The 15,779-nt window shown below is 41.7% G+C and overlaps 1 protein-coding gene across 1 annotated transcript in view; it reads right to left on the bottom strand.

The window, feature by feature from the left end:
* The window catches only part of NOTCH2 (notch receptor 2), an 89,000-nt gene that overhangs the window by 48,035 nt on the left and 25,186 nt on the right, over positions 1–15,779 (bottom strand). The window contains exon 5 of the mRNA XM_087732629.1: positions 12,746–12,868. Within this exon, the coding sequence (XP_087588755.1) occupies positions 12,746–12,868 (123 nt within the window). The remainder of the gene's footprint in view (positions 1–12,745; positions 12,869–15,779) is intronic.

Here is a 15,779-nt window from a genome sequence, read left to right as displayed (position 1 = left end):
ATCACTAAAGTGTGAACAGCTTTCAGCGCTGAAGTTGCCACACCACTCTGGATTGTTATGCCTCTCTCAAAATCACTTGCCTTGTGATTAGCTGAAGAGAACCCCTGAAATATAAAGTTTTGTGCGTTTTTTCGGTGGTGGTTTTTTTGGGGGTGTGTGGATGTTTGTGGTTTGGTTTGGGTTTTTTTTAAGCAAAGATGGGCAAACTACTCACTCATAAACTCTCTGGATTTGTTTTTACCTTCCCATTTCAAGCATCACTAGTAATATCAACACTTAGGCTATTTTTTTTTTTATATATATTTTTTTTCCTAGCACTTATTCTCCACGTCTAGAAAGGACAGTACCAAGTGACATCACTGATATACTTGCAATAACCCTATGACCTAGGCTATTCCATATTTCTGCAGCCCTAAACTAAAACAAACTTTCAAAAGGTATATCAATGTCTCCACAAGAGGAGAAAAAAGCAGAGCTTAAAACTTCCTTTGAGCACTTCAACTGTATTTCAAGAACATACCACATTTGAGCTCCTTAAAGTTGATCTTCACTTAGCTTCTCAGATTTCTAACGGTCCTTTTGCAGGTACCGGATCACAATCATATTTGTGGTTAATTATGAATATGAATCAAACAGAGCTCCATCTTAATGCAGTTTGTTTTAAAAACAAAGGAAATTAAACTCCATATATGAGGGGCATAAATGAGCAATTAACTATTGCATATTACTGTTGAGTATTTTAATGAAAAAAACTTGTTCTTTATTGAAGTTATAATTGAAGTCCAGACTCAACTTCTGGGCAAAAATATAGAAATCAAAAGCAACATAAGGCAAGCAGAGCATACCAATCTAACTACATTAATAAGTACTCAGTCTCATCACCATCAGGCACTGTAAATGTAATAGTTTTTGAAAGATTTTGGAACTATGTTTTAAAATACTACAAATCCCAGACTACAGTCCAAGGCACTCATATTTCTTAACTGGAGCTGGTGAATCGGCAAGAATGTAAAGCAATTTCAAGTTTGCTGAAAATGTTTGAGCCCTTATTGCTGAAGTGGGGTTTGAGTGGCTTGGAAACACATTCTGTGGCCCAAAGTCTTCAAAAGAGAGAAATAAAGGTTTTTTAGGTGGGGTGGTTTGGAGGGGTTTGGGTTTTTTCAGGTACCCTATGGCTGCTTATATGGTGTTTTTGAATCTTTAGGTGTTAACAACATGGGATTAACAGTCAATATTGTAATTCTTCAACACAGGTTTTTGGAAGGGGTTTTTTTGTTGCTGTTGTTTGGTTGGTTGGTGTTTTTTGTTGTTTGTTGTGTTGGCTTTTTTCCCCCCCAGAGACCAGCACACACATTTGTAAATGGCCTTCAAGACTGCCCTCCCTCAAAGCAGCAGCATCACTTAATTCTTAGTGGGACTGCAGGATGGCCACAACCTCTCGCTCTCCTGAATGGGCTCATCTGCCCTCCGTAGAGACTTCAACTCCTTGTGCAAATAAGAGAAATACATGAATATTTTGGGCAGGCGCTGCAAATAAAAGATCCGATGCTTCTGTTGTTAGCAACCTCGGTTTTCGACGTAATGTCTGTCCTAGGAGCTTCCTGAATGACTTCTTCATGGCAGAGACAGAAGTCTCTTTCAGTGTTGGGATATAAAACAGGATTTAATTCTAAAACTTCTCAATGAATATTCTGCACAAGGCTTCTCTCTGCCAGGTTAGTTAGGTAGATTTAAATCAAATGAGACAAAAGATCTCTGAAGCAGTTTACTTAAAGGATGCTGCTTTGACTCAGTTGTAACTGAATCAAGTATATTTGTAGCCATGTACTTGGTAAGCTTGTTTTCTTCCTGTTAAAAGAGTTTTAGGAAGAATCAAGTCTTTCATTCACAGAACTGAAATTCAACTTCCAAGTGCAAACTCCATTACGAATTGTACAGTGTAATACACATCTTCATACCCCTAGCGCTTCTGAATGCCACAACCACTTCAGCTAAATGTTAATTCATTTGGCTGCAAGTTTCTGCAGGTATTTCTTTTCTCATGCTCTTGCTAGTTTCAATTACATTTCTAAAAGAAACATAGCAAATACAGGGTAAACTAGCGAAGGCAACCACAAGTACACTAACTGTACAGTATTTTAATGGAAATGTAGAAACATACATATAAAAGACAACAAGAAAGCAAAAAATTACTCCAAGAAGCTAACCTGACCTTGATATTTGCAGAGCCTGGCAAATCAGCAAAATGCCAACTCAGGTTCTAAGTGACCTTGTACGAAGTAAACAGCTAGTCCATGTGGTATTTCAAAATTGAAAACTAGAAGTAGAAAAAAGGAACAGCCTTCAACTCTTAGCACTTTTTGCCCACTATGAAACTAAGATACTTCCTGCATATTTCCCCTCAGAAAAGCCATATGGAGTAAGACAGACACATTTGCTGCTTTGATTGCTCCCATTTTCAGACAAGCAGGAACTGGATAGGAACTCCAGCAGCTTCTCTTCAGGCAGACACAGGACGCAACCGTTCAAGGCCCCTCAAGAAGTTGTACCAGCTTTCATTGATGAGAAACAGCCAGCCCCTTCTCCTAGAGGTCTTTACGTTAAAAAGAAAATAAAGCCTGATTTATAAAGGTAAGGCAGATGGCACATGAGTACAATCCTACACTGAAAAAGCAGAGCATTAGCTTGAGCAAATAAGAAACCAAAACAGTCACCTTGGGAAGCAGCAACAGATGCCTCCAAAAGCTGATCCTACTGAACCATACAAGCTTTGCTTAAACCCCAATTCCAACTGCAGTGATCCTGCAGCTGAATGCAGAACCTTCAGTCAGTTCAATCAGAGGTCTTTGTCTTTGGCAGAGCAGACTTTCCATAAAGGAGAAAGTTTTCTTGGCCTCTTAACAGCTCTCCAGCAGGAAAGACTGCTGATGCACAGCTGGAATACCAGAGGCTAAAGCTCCTGAGAGGAGATCTCACATGCAGTTTAAGCACTAAAAACATTGAGTAGGACGAAGGATGCAAATACCTTCTTGTGCCTTGAAAAAAATCAGTTCCTTGAAAACTGAGCTGGGAGGAGACAGCAATGTCCATTTCTCTCAAAATCACAACCATGACAACACTGGCCTCACACTGAACTGGAAATCAGAATATCTTAAAACTTTAGTGATACTGGAAGGGAAAGCTAATCCAGCGAGGATCACAAACTGATCCTCAAGGTCCTAAGAGACTCACTGGAAGAGGAGCATCAGGTTTCAAGAAGCTCTTATGCCCCCATCCTCTCAGTTCCCCAACAGAAGTTTGTCACTTATCTCAGACCAGCGCTCCAGTACAAAGGGAAGAGCTCACTAGCTCTCTTGAAAGGGCTATCTGGGAAGCTAAAAACCAGATCTAGACAGAAACTCTCTGAAATTCACAAAGTATTCCAAAGATTATTGTATGGTTTTTGAATACAATCAGCACAGCTAAAGAAAGCATGGCTCATTAGAACTGTTTACATTTTTCTCTCCAAGTTTCAAAGAACTACTAAGTGAGAAGGTGAACAGCATCTTATCAAGACTCAAGAACCGGCTAAGAGATAAGAAACAGTATTTGTATAAATGACTGACTCTAATTGTGGCAGAAGGTTAGCAGTACCACACCACAAGGGACCATGCAGTTTCTTCCCCTCTCTAACCACCCATGGGTATATTCAGGATGCCGGCTGGCAGACCACATCTGGCTGGGGAAGGACATTTCTCTGTCCAGTTACTTCTTGTAACACAAGGAAAACGTCTGCACTGACAGCATAACCCAACACATGCTGGTCAGTCAGGTCAAAGCTCAGTTTCCTCAAGCTGCTGTGTGAGGAGTCTCCTCAGCAAATGGAAAAGTAAAGGAAAAATTGCATGGAACCATCAGGCCTTCTAGTAAAATGGTGTTTATGAAAAACACTTTAGCTCCCATGGTTTTGAATTGTGTATTTGTAAAAACATTCAATTAGTCTTTAACCCACAGAATTATCCATACCCCTTGAAAAAACTAAGTTACAATTAATGAATGCATACAGACACTGGAGCATTTAATTAATGGCCTGGAAGGAGATGAACAGTAGGCAGTGATATCTTTAACAAAATAATATTTATATTATCCAAGAGGAAGCCAGGCAACTTCAGACAGATTCAATCAAGCAAGGTTGCTGGGCAGTACAACAGCAGACAAGGCTTGATGCACAAATGCCAAGTAAAATACAAAGGCAAACAGACTTGTTGCAGAAGGCTTCGGTTAGACACTCCTTGAAGACAGACTTCAGCTTCCCTGGAAGAGTTCAGTGGGGACCTCTGCTCAATCACAGCTTTAATCAACAAAATAAACATCGCTGACAAGACATTTGACTACAAGGAAGAATAACTAATGCAAACAGTTGTTGTTGTGTAATAGCAATGGCAAAGCCTCAGTCTGGAATTCATTTTGCAGTATTGAAGCCACCACCTCTGAATAAAGACACTGAAAAGGGGTAGAGTTCAGAGTCCGACAGACAGATGGAGAGAGGAATTTCGTAAGAGACTTACAAAGCAACTGTTACCCACAAAGGGAGAAAGACAGATTATTAGAAGTATAATACAACAGTTATTGCAGGGATGATACAGCGTGTGGCAAAGTACACAAAAGAAAGTATTTGATCATTTATATGATTTGATTTATTGACACAAGGTATCTCAAAGCAAAGAACTTCAAACTTCTCTGAAAGAGGCGACACCTTTCTACAGACAAGAACATCCAGAGCAATAAACAGGTAATATTGAAAGGGATCTCAAGTGTGATATCCAGATCACATGCAAATTCCAGACTCTCCGACAAAGCCATCTCCACAGCTCCCTGCAGGCAATCCGATGAATACGACTGCTGCTTTCAGCTCCAAGCATGGCTTCAGGCACACACAGAATTCCAAGGACTACACTGCTTACATCTGCAAAAAGTGCCCCCAGTCACATGTGTTTAGTAGAGGTCTTCCCTGCTTAAGTATTACAGTAGTTTCCCCTGGAAAAAAGGACTGAAGCCAAATATTTTTTCCCTTGCAGGAGTTTTCTAAAGAAGTGAGCAGCATCACAGCCCTTAAAAAAGCGCTCCTTCCCCAGGATCTCACTGGGGGAACTACAGAGCAGCAAAGCAGTAGCAGCCATTCCCAAATCTCAGGTGTTGGGTTTTTGGTTTTGGTTTTAATAGATCTACTGTATCTTGGGCAATGTCAAATGCCATCTAAGAGATCATAAAATTTAAGGGCTTAATATAGAATTGGAACAATTGAAGATGAATCTACAATTGCAGTAAGCAGAGTAAAATCTGTGTTTGTTTAAGGCTAATATGGTGGAGAAAAGAGTTTAATTTCATAACCACACTGGGAAGCATGTAGTGGAACTAATGGGCTTTTACAAGGGATTTTACAACCCCCAAATACAAAACTCTGGGCTTTAAGAGACTTACGCACGCCCTGATCCATTAAATACTGCCCTAAATCACTCTCCACAGACTACTGGGTAGAGAGGGCAGACCTGACAGAGCTCTTCGGAAGCAGTAATGCAAATGAACAGAACAAAATTCATTAAAAATTATTAGTGATACACTAACAACAGACTGGTTTAATACGGCATTAGTAGGCAAAATGACTGGGGACAGCAGCAGGATAGAGAAGTAACCAAAAGGAAACACACAGTACCAAGCTATTCTCCATTTTGCCCTTTTCTTTACCTCCTCTGGAAAATCCAGTGAATCAGGGAAATACCTAACCAGTGAAACGATCTGCAAGGCAAAAATGTAACAGTTGGAGCCAAAGCTTACAGTAAAAGCTTCATATTCTCAAGCTATCTCAGCAACGCATCTTTAGTAATTATCCGAAGACAAATCACCTCATTCTAAGTACAAGGGAAGGGACAGAAACTGCCAGAAACAAGTCAGCTACAGATAAAAAAACCCCTGTTACCTATTAGCCTGGTCTCACAGTGCACATCCACCAACCCAGCCTCACCAGAGTGGTCTAGCCTCATTTGTTTTGGTGCCAAACACATGCAAGATGTACTGAAAACTTAAAGACAGCTCCACAAGAGATTATTTGGCACATTTGATCGCAAAGAGTATTTCCCCCTCTGGAAAGCCACCAAAAGCGCAAGGGAAGAGGCAGCAGCATGGTCTAAATTGGATATTGTCATTCTGTCATCGGATCAGTTCAGCTGTTAACACCTCAGGTGTTTTCTTACAGCGACCTCCTAACCGAGGCTTGCTGTTGGGAAATGGGAAGCAGCACGAAACAAAGGGGAGACTGCGGTCGGTGTTGCAGAATCCACGCAGGATAAAGTATAACTAATGGTGTAACTTTCAATGCCTGCAAAATCAATCTGCTCTGCACAACACTGGAATCAAGTACCACAAGAGAAACAAACAGCATCCAGGATAAAGTTTGTTTATGTCCGATGCTTCAAATCATTTGTACGCTCAAACTTGGAGCTGCCAGGTCTGTAGCCTGCCACATGCTCCCTGCTCCCTTTGTATCTGCCAGTTCAAACATGAAGGAAGAAAAAGAATCATAATCCCTCTTGGCCTCTTTCAGAGGGCTGTCTCTTGGAGATACTACTGTACTGACAGCAAATCACCAGCCAACCTGCCAAGTCTGGCGTAGACAGATCTCAGCCAGTACCAAAGAGGCTACTATGCTTTTTAAGAAAGTCTGGAAGGGCACCAGAAAGTCTACCATTGCTACACCACTGGGAAAGACGACTGCGCTTCTCATGGGAGTCTGACGCAGTCTCCCGGCGCTAATACAAAGGTAAAGGCTGCTCTTTGTTCGATATGTATGCACATGCCAACCAGAATCATAAAAGAACGCAACCCCGACAGTGCTCTCTGGCAGGTAATAATCGATACTCCATAGAAAGCAGCAAGGATGTATATTCAGTCATTTAGGAGACTAGCACGTTCAACATTTATGATCCGTGTCATCTAGTGTCAGAGTTATTTCCTCTGCATTTCAAGCCTGTAAGTATTCCAGCAAGGCAGGATTTTTTGAACGCTAAGTTAGCATGACTTGTTACTGTATACTTTGTGATACAGGAGCTGAGGAAAGTGGCATTTGCCAAAGAAAGTTTTAAAACACAAAATACCAGAGCCTACGCTCTTACATAAAAATGTTAAACATTAGCTTTTTCATGTTTATCCTCCCTTCTTAGCAAAGAAAGTCACATCTGCCTAGAGTTTAAGGCTGGGATTTTCAAAGAAAACCAAGGTAGGGAGCAAATATTACTCTAATTAAATAGGAATCAAACCCTTAACTCCCCCCCTTGAAAATTCCTGACTAAAGCTCTGCAGAAAAAGTAACCCTTGTGCTAGTGTTTAAGAGCATATGACCAAGCTAACAGCTATTTTAATTAAAAAGCACAGCCCTGCTGCCTGAAGAGCTTTTCTGCTCAAGACAAACATTTTGTTTCTTAAGCTACCTCCCAATGCTGGAGTTATTTGGTGGAGTCAGCTGTTAGCACACTGTGCTACCCCTGAGACAAAGGTCTCCTAGATTTTAAAATATACAGTTCACTGGAGCCCCCTTTTCAGGGGAAAACAAAGCCTAAATAAATACAACTGCCATGGGAGCCTCGCCTTCCCAGCCACGGGGGTAGAAATAATGAAAGGAGGCAAGCAGACCAAACCTGCAACTGAAGCACGATAACGTAGGTCTTCCAAAACCCACCTGAGCATGGACATAGTGTGTGCCCCAAACCCAGAGACTCATCCTACAACTCCTGATGCAGCACTTCAGGAGCAAACCACGTAAAGGACTTAACTCAATGGAGGATACAAATCTTAATCTCTGCTGCGTGCCATTCCTGAAAGGTGATGTGGGCCAAACACAGATTCATGATGATCCTCTGAAACACTGCAAAACTTTCCACAGCGAAGCAGGAGTCCTCCTCAGCCAAGAAAAACAAAAGCATTTACAGGATTTCATATTGTTAATCACTTTAGTACCCAAACTCTCAAGTCGTCTTTCCTGACACAAAGCTGCATAGGTTAGATCAACAGAGTAAACAGGTACATTTTAAACAAAGCCTTGTTTCTTTGTATGAATTGTAGTCTGGAACAACTGAGCTGCCTTTAAGTCCTCGGATGGTTTCACTGTGTCCTGTGGAAGGACGCCCTAACCTTCCACACGACTTTACATCCCCGGACTGCCATCGCTTCCTCTGCATCTGCTCACCCATGAGGCTGCTCAGTGAATTTTAACTCCTGATCCCAGAGACAAGGGGGAGGGGAAAAAAAAAAAAAGCAGCTGGGCAGGATTTTTTACTAGATTAGCGAGTTAAAGTGGCATACTCCAACAAATACTAGAGCCAGCTCAGGGGAAGGGTGGCTGGGAGCAGGCAGAGAAGGCAAAGACACCTTCCTCCTCAGACCACAGCGAGCCCATCAGGCTGCAGAACAGCAGTGTAAAGCAGAGTCTTCACATGGCACAGGGTTTTTGGCTAATCTTGACTCAAATCACATTTAAAACACACCAAATTCTCTGGCCTGCCATGCACAGAGGAATAGACTTCAGTCTTCCACAAAAGCATCCTTATCTATTTCCAAGAAAAAGTGAGCTCCGTTAGACATCTGCAACATAGTGCCTTGAAAGGACCCAACAAACACTGGTTCTGACAAAGGATTGAGCCTGGGACAAGATAAAGTCATCCTTAAACAAACAAACAAAAACATCAGTTAACATTCAGCAACAGGAAAGATCTGAGGCAGTTTCACCAAAACACATCCAAGATTGTTTTGCCACTTACAAGTTTATGAGGTTGACAATCATTATAACCATATGAAATGCAAGAACTTCAAAGGTGACAAAAACATTAGCGACACCAGGAATTTCTTGTCATTGTTTCCGAACAGCAAGATTTTATCTTTCAGAAAAAGCAGCAAAATAAGAAAGAAAAGGCACTCACTTCAACAAAAAAGGAGCAGAGAGCTCTGTTTGAGGAGTAGGAAATTAGACCAAAAGCAAACAGTCTCTCAAAAGCCAGATTCCAGCAGCAAGCAGAAAAAAAAAAATTTAAAAAATGCATAGTTATGTAGTCCAGCCTACCACCTGTCAGGGAATTACAAGAGGCAGATGATTACCAAAAGGAACTGGGACAGATTCTGTTTCAGTAAAGGATGCTTCAGTATTACTTTACACAAAACTATTCTTCATCAGATGCAGTACAGCTTCTTGATTTTTCTAGCAAGGAGTGGGACTGGTTTCTCTATGCCATGAAGCACAAACTGTATTGACAAACATGCTAGATCATCATCCACAGCACAAAGATTAAATAAAGACTAAAACTGCAAACAGACCAATTTAAACTTCTCCAAGATTACTTAACAAGTAAGTATTTGAAAGAAGAGACTGCAGAAGAACTGTTATGAAGACAGCACATCTACACTGTTAAAGTATTTTTAGAAAATTTAACATTCTTTTGGTTTTGGTTAACGTTTACTTAAATAGGTGTGTTTGGGCCCCTTTTGTTTTTGTTTTGTTTTTTTAAGCTGCACACAATGTCCTCTAACCTCAAGGTCTCACTCGAAGCTTTTGATTTCCTGAAGTGTTCACTCTCACAGTTCCACACTGTTGGGCTATAAGCATTTATCAGGACAGACTCCAAAAGAGTTGTTTGCTCAGCTCTCCCCTTCTCACTTACCTTAGAGATGATTTACAGTGTTGTAAACCACATTTGTGGAAAGGATGGACCTGCACGTATACAACATTTCCTTATTGCCGAGTAACTCATTTTTTTTTATTGCAGTTTACTCCTGTCAGCATCAGCTGCAGTTTAATCTTGAAAAAAAAATCATATCTCTCTCTCCAAACTATTCTAGCAGTCCTCCATCTGCCTTCCCTATTTTGTGCCCTGCCTCAGCATCACACTTCATGTCTCCAAGCTGGACATGTACTGTTATCCTGCACCTTCTTGGTCTCTAACTGAAGATGCAAGGAGAGGGATTGAAGTCCATTCAGAGAAACAAGCTTCTTTTAAGAAAACACTACTGAGATGACAGAGCAGGGTCACTGCTGGGTTGAGCTGCAGGACCACACGAGAACAAGAGGCATTCAGGTGACTTGCAAGACGTTTGTCCACTCGCGGCACATGGCTGCATTCACTGTGGAGCTGGACAGGATTTCGGGGCGTCATGGAACATCACTTGCACACACATTTATTGGGCAAAAGCAATATTACAGATACAATATTAAAGACCAGCTGACCAAGAGCTTTTCACTGCACAGGCTTTCAAGCAAAGCAACACAGAGAAGGCCCCGAACACAGCCCTTCCATTGCCATCATGAGCCTTCAGCCTCCAGAGATGCTCGGAGCAGCAGTTACACTGCAGAGAAATGGCTATCACTAAGGCGTCCTGTGGATGCACAGAGCTACTGCCCTACACGTGTCAAACATATGCCAATATGAACACGCATAGCTACTTCTGAAGTTACTCATGTGTTAGTTCGAGCACTGAAACTGGGACCGTTCATTTTAGACAACACAGTTCAGTTCCCCAAAGGCTCTAACGTTTATTGTTCAAGACACCCAAGCTGCTCTTTCCTAAACGGTGAGACCAGTTTTAGTTCCAAACTGACCTGATTCTTGAAGTCTAGAAAGTCAATGGCTTTGAGAAGCCATCATCTAAAACCAGTGCTGCGCTGATAAGCTTAACTTCACCATGAACAAAGGAAATTCTGAGAAAGCCCATTCCACTAAATTGTTTTAGAAAGCCACGGGAACATAAGGCTTGGGGAGTTCCTCTCTCTTGCCAGGGTTTCACCGAAGGGATGCATCCTTCATGCACACAAGGTTTTCTGGAGAGACTGTCCGTGCAGAAGAAAGATGGCACAAGACTAGGCCACAACACAGGCCTATCGATTTTTCCCAATGCTAGCCAGTCAGAGCCCATAAGAGGTGCAGAGAGGGAACCACCACAACTGCATTGCAAAGAACTTCAGCGGTTAATCAGAGAGACAATCTACCACAAAACCAAACAGAAGCACAGCCTGTTACCACCAAGGTATCTTCCAGGTGAGTTGCATCCCTAGTTGACAGCAGCCATCCACTCAAACCCTGTAAGCCAGGCTAAAGTTACAATGCCTCTACAAAGCAAAATAATCCCTTGTAGATTATATACTCGCGCTGTACAAACTCGTGATCCATCATATCCTCTATGCTTCAGGAATAAGCCTGAGATTAATTCACTACTGACAGACGCTAGAAGCCATAACAAGGTTTATAATTTCTGCAGCATGAGGCAAGATTTTAGGGGTCACTCAAGGGTTGTTGGCTCCACACCCGAGCTCTTTTCATGTTTTCCTTTGCAGGTTTCACTTTCTGCAGGCTTTAAGGACATATAGACAGAGAAGCAGTATAGAAGCAAAGGTACTTGCTCATTAAGGGGAGGATTCATTTTCTCCTATTTACACCTAGTTTCAAAGAGCTATGCAAGCAGTAGTGCATTTCACTTTTATGTGGTTTTAACTTCATTTGAGAATATATAACTTTTTTAAAGTTAATGAGGGTTCTTAACTGGAAGCCTCCTTTGCAGTTAATGACAACCGGCTTATAATGAGAATGATGCTCTCTGAGGAAAAAAGCTAGAACAACGTGAAACCCCTGGTCTCTAGTAGTCAAACTCCTCACAGTGTGTTTGTCTGGACTATCAATCACTACAGATGTTCTGGTTTCAAACACAGTATTTTCTAGATACAGAGAAAAATGTGCTAAAGGTTCTTCAGAACCTGAGGAGCTAGTTCAAGCTTCGTTCCAAAACAAGCATTCCAATCTACTTTATGAAAGGAAAAATGCAAATTTAGTCCATACCTCAGTTTTCTAGTTCTAGGGCTTTTTTGTTTTTGCCTACGGTTTTGAAAGAAGGGTAAAGCCATACTCAGCTGAAAAAGTGTGCCAGCTAAGAATGACTAGCATGACAAAAAAAAAACCCCAAAACTGGAGGTATTTGTTTATTTTTGAGGTATGGAAACATTTTGTGACTAAAGATGACACTGAATTTCCTGTAAGCTGCTTCCTTACATCATGCATAACACTTTCTTGAAATTCACACTTTTTCCCCCTACAGACTCAGACTCATTTATGAAGCAAAATTAGCTTTGCTAGTCAGAGAACTCCAGATAAAAATCAGTCACAGCAGGAAAATAATAGCAGCAAAAACATAAGCTTCCCATACATATGCTTATTCTCTTCCCTTTCTCCCACCTTCTTTCAGATTTGCCCTGTCTTCAGCAGCATTGTCATCATCTATGTGGGGATTGTTATCCCAGGTTAAAAATACCCCCAAGATGTATCAGCAAGGCACTGTTAATGCACACACGTGTAATAGCAAAGCCATGCTTTGTACTTTTGTAATACACATCCTCTTACAAAGTAATCCATACAAGCAGAAGTGCAACTCTGATAGTCACAGTGCATTGCAGCTCAAGAATCACAGTACCTGTCTGTCAAACCCATGCACACATAAGCCTGTAATACTGCCTGGTGCAATGGGAAGTTGCCCTCCATTGTGGTGGCTTTGATGCAAATAATTTTCTTTTAAGGGTTCCACTGACATCTGCCCCCCAGACTGCAGAACAAGTCACAGATGTGAGCCGCATTCAGCGGTATACAACTCCAGTTGTACACTGGGTGAAGGCCAGAAGTCCTGCATTTCATTCCCATAAAGTGTGCCCAGCCCATACAGGAATGTTTTCCATAGTACATACCTGTCCATTGCGGTGGGCAGCGGCAATTGTACGTGTTCACACCATCCACACATATACCCCCATTTTGGCAGTTGTGATTTGGGCAGTCGTCAACGTTGTGCCCACAGACGCTTCCCTCGAAACCTGGACAAAAAAAAGAAACACAGCACACTGAAATGGGCTTTCAGCCTTTTTTGAAGAGAATTCACCCTTCATGCAGCTTCCCCGCTTCTTTTTTTCTTAAAGATTTGCCCTGTTAACCTAATCCTGATGAATCTCAATGTAGCACACTGACCGGAGACTTCGTTGAATGCCTTTGCTGAGAGCATGCAGGTCAGATTACACAGAATACTACTGTCGTGAGTAGAAGGCCAAACACGTTTTCTCCACCAAGACAAGGGTATTTTTTCTTTAAGTGACTAACGAGCACTGTTATTCAAAGCAAACAAAGTGAAGACCAAGAGATTTAGTCTACTATGAGGTAAACACTGTCCACCAAGCAGCAGTCAGAGAACCACCCAGGACAAGTTTTTCCCATGGCAAAAAAGTACCTGGCATTCACTTCACGAATACTTCGGCACAGTTCATGTGCCTCGGCTACGTCAAAGATCGATCTTCTATGCTTTGAAAATGAGCTTCCAAATTCCCGATTTGGCTGTCTTCAGTGTTAGACCAGTCAATCAACAAATTGGCCACCACCCGAGCGATGCTTATACACTACGCCCTGACTGAGAAGCAGAAGAAACCAGACACCCTTCCCTGATGAAAATCAAGGCTCCTAATGAACGTAGCCACACTGGCAAAATATCCTTACTAGATCTCCCTCTCCTTTCAAATAAGGAGAAGTGGGGACGTCCGGGAAGGGAGTCGCCAATAATCCTTCTTCCCCTTGATTTCCCCTGCTGATTTACTTCATGCTTCATTAAATAAACCTGCCATTTCTGCTGGATGAGAGCGCTATTTATCAAAGCACAAGTGGATGCATGATAATGTGGATGAAGTAAATGATTCCAGAACACATGCGTTAATTTAAAACATCGGCTCTGCCTCTTCATTGCTTTGGAATGTAATATTAACATGACACAGTCCTCTCATCCAAAATTATGCTTTAACCCCTCTACTTTTGATGCCCTGTTCAGACACTTCCATAACATCTGTGTCAAGTCACATAGACCCTGTAAGCAACATCTGGTCCAACGCAGATTGTGCTGTGTGGCAGATGAGAGCTGCTCTGAAGCATCTTCTCCAGACTACTGCTACTTTCAAGAGACTTGAGATGATTCGTATGCTTCTTGAACTTCTCCAATACTACAGGTAAGAGCCAGAAGCAAAGCAAAGTGCTGCTGCCAAGCTCTATCAAGTGCATTAGCATCCATCAGCAAGGAAGAACAGACTCAGCATTTAAAAAAAAAAAAAAAAAAAAAAAGAGACCTGCATTATTACCCTCTCCCTTCAAAGCCCTTCCCACCCAAGATCCTGCAAATTTCATGGCTGTAGGGAAGGTTAAAATGAAGAGGAAATATAGCATGGTTAGTCTGAATCCTAATCATCACAGCAGCGCCTTCCTGGCAAAAGGTGCTGAGGAACAAGTACCAAGGAATACAATTAGTATCAGATCACTATATTTAAAGCTGTATAAAGCTACCATGCATGACCAAAGGCTCAGCTGTAAGACACAGGGGTGTCCTATCAGCTTGCTTTTCAACTTGAGGAGAATCATCCCACTGACCACAGATTGCACTCATGCAAGCAACGTGATCAGCATGGAAATGCACCAGAACCACAAACTCAAAAAGGTTTAAGTTCCTGTCCTTTCAGCTCAGACAATATGAAGACCTACCCTACTTTCTAGTAAACAAACTCCTGGCAGCAGACATTTATTTAAAAATATCTCACTGTACTGCACACAAATTTAAAGCGGCCCAGTGACTGAGTAACAATAAAGCATGGAAGTCACCCCAATACTAAAACCTCACCAAGCCATTGTACGTTTTCACATTTTAACTGGCTATATTACCATCTAACAGCTGGTCCTCAACCATCTCATGCAAATGTAGAAAACCATTAATCCTACACTAAAAGCTGAAGGATATCACTAGTGACAGTAGAATAGAAACAAAGAGCTTACAAAAAAAAGCTACGTAATAAAAGGTTCAAAAGAAATGACACACAGCCAAGTGTGCTCCGTCAAAAGACATCTCCAAGGAAAAGGGAATCAGGAAGGGTTGAAATGGTGAAGACACTATTTTGAGTGCACAGCTGAAAAAAAAAAACCACCACACCAACTCCCAAATTCCCTTTAAATTTGTCTTACTCTGAAGAACAACTGTGGCTTAGTTTCAGAACATCTAAAAGCTGTAAAAGCATGATTTTTGTGCCCTCTTCAAGTCAAACTTACACCACAATATTGCAATCTGCTTAATTTGTAAATAAAGCTGTCCTAGTGAAGTTTAGCTTTCATTTGTAAAAACGGTCCTTTAGACTCATGGTTGTTTGGGCCAAGGCACCTACATTTGAGCAGGACAAGCACGAAGCCGCTTGGAGACACGTGAGCTTTTCTTAGGCTGGGTCCCAGGATGGGATTTTGCAGTGACATAACCCGACTCTTTTCCAAAAAGCCAGAGAGTTCACTGTTTTGATGTGTTTGGACACCTGACACTGTTTCCTGTTCCCCCCTGTGCTGGGACTCACATGTTGTCCTTTGCTTTCTCCCTCCAAGAGAACAGTTTGCAATACAGATCCTGACTTTTGCTCCGTATCTCCGAGCACAGCAAACTAAGGAATGAGAACCTCAAGGGGAAAAGCGTTCCCACTGCTAACAGCATGTTGTTCCTCCTCTAGGACACAGAGGTATACAAGCAGATAACTTTACTCCTACGTCATCTGAAATCTCCAGCCTGTTCCAGAGCGCTATATCCAATTCTCACTGCAAATCTTAATCCTTAGCCTTATCTCAACCTATAAAGGACACCTCAGACTTTCTGCAGGACCAATTATGTATGGAGGGAGGAAATTATACCTGAATGAAAATGTCAAGTTATTGCCAGATTTAGGG

This window comes from Nipponia nippon, unplaced genomic scaffold (genome assembly GCF_047370975.1).
Source record: "Nipponia nippon isolate SJK-2023a ecotype South Korea unplaced genomic scaffold, ASM4737097v1 scaffold_5, whole genome shotgun sequence".
In the NCBI taxonomy this organism is placed as follows: Eukaryota; Metazoa; Chordata; class Aves; order Pelecaniformes; family Threskiornithidae; genus Nipponia; species Nipponia nippon.
Note: the sequence above shows the minus strand (reverse complement) of the source record. Positions and strands in the feature narration are given on the sequence as shown.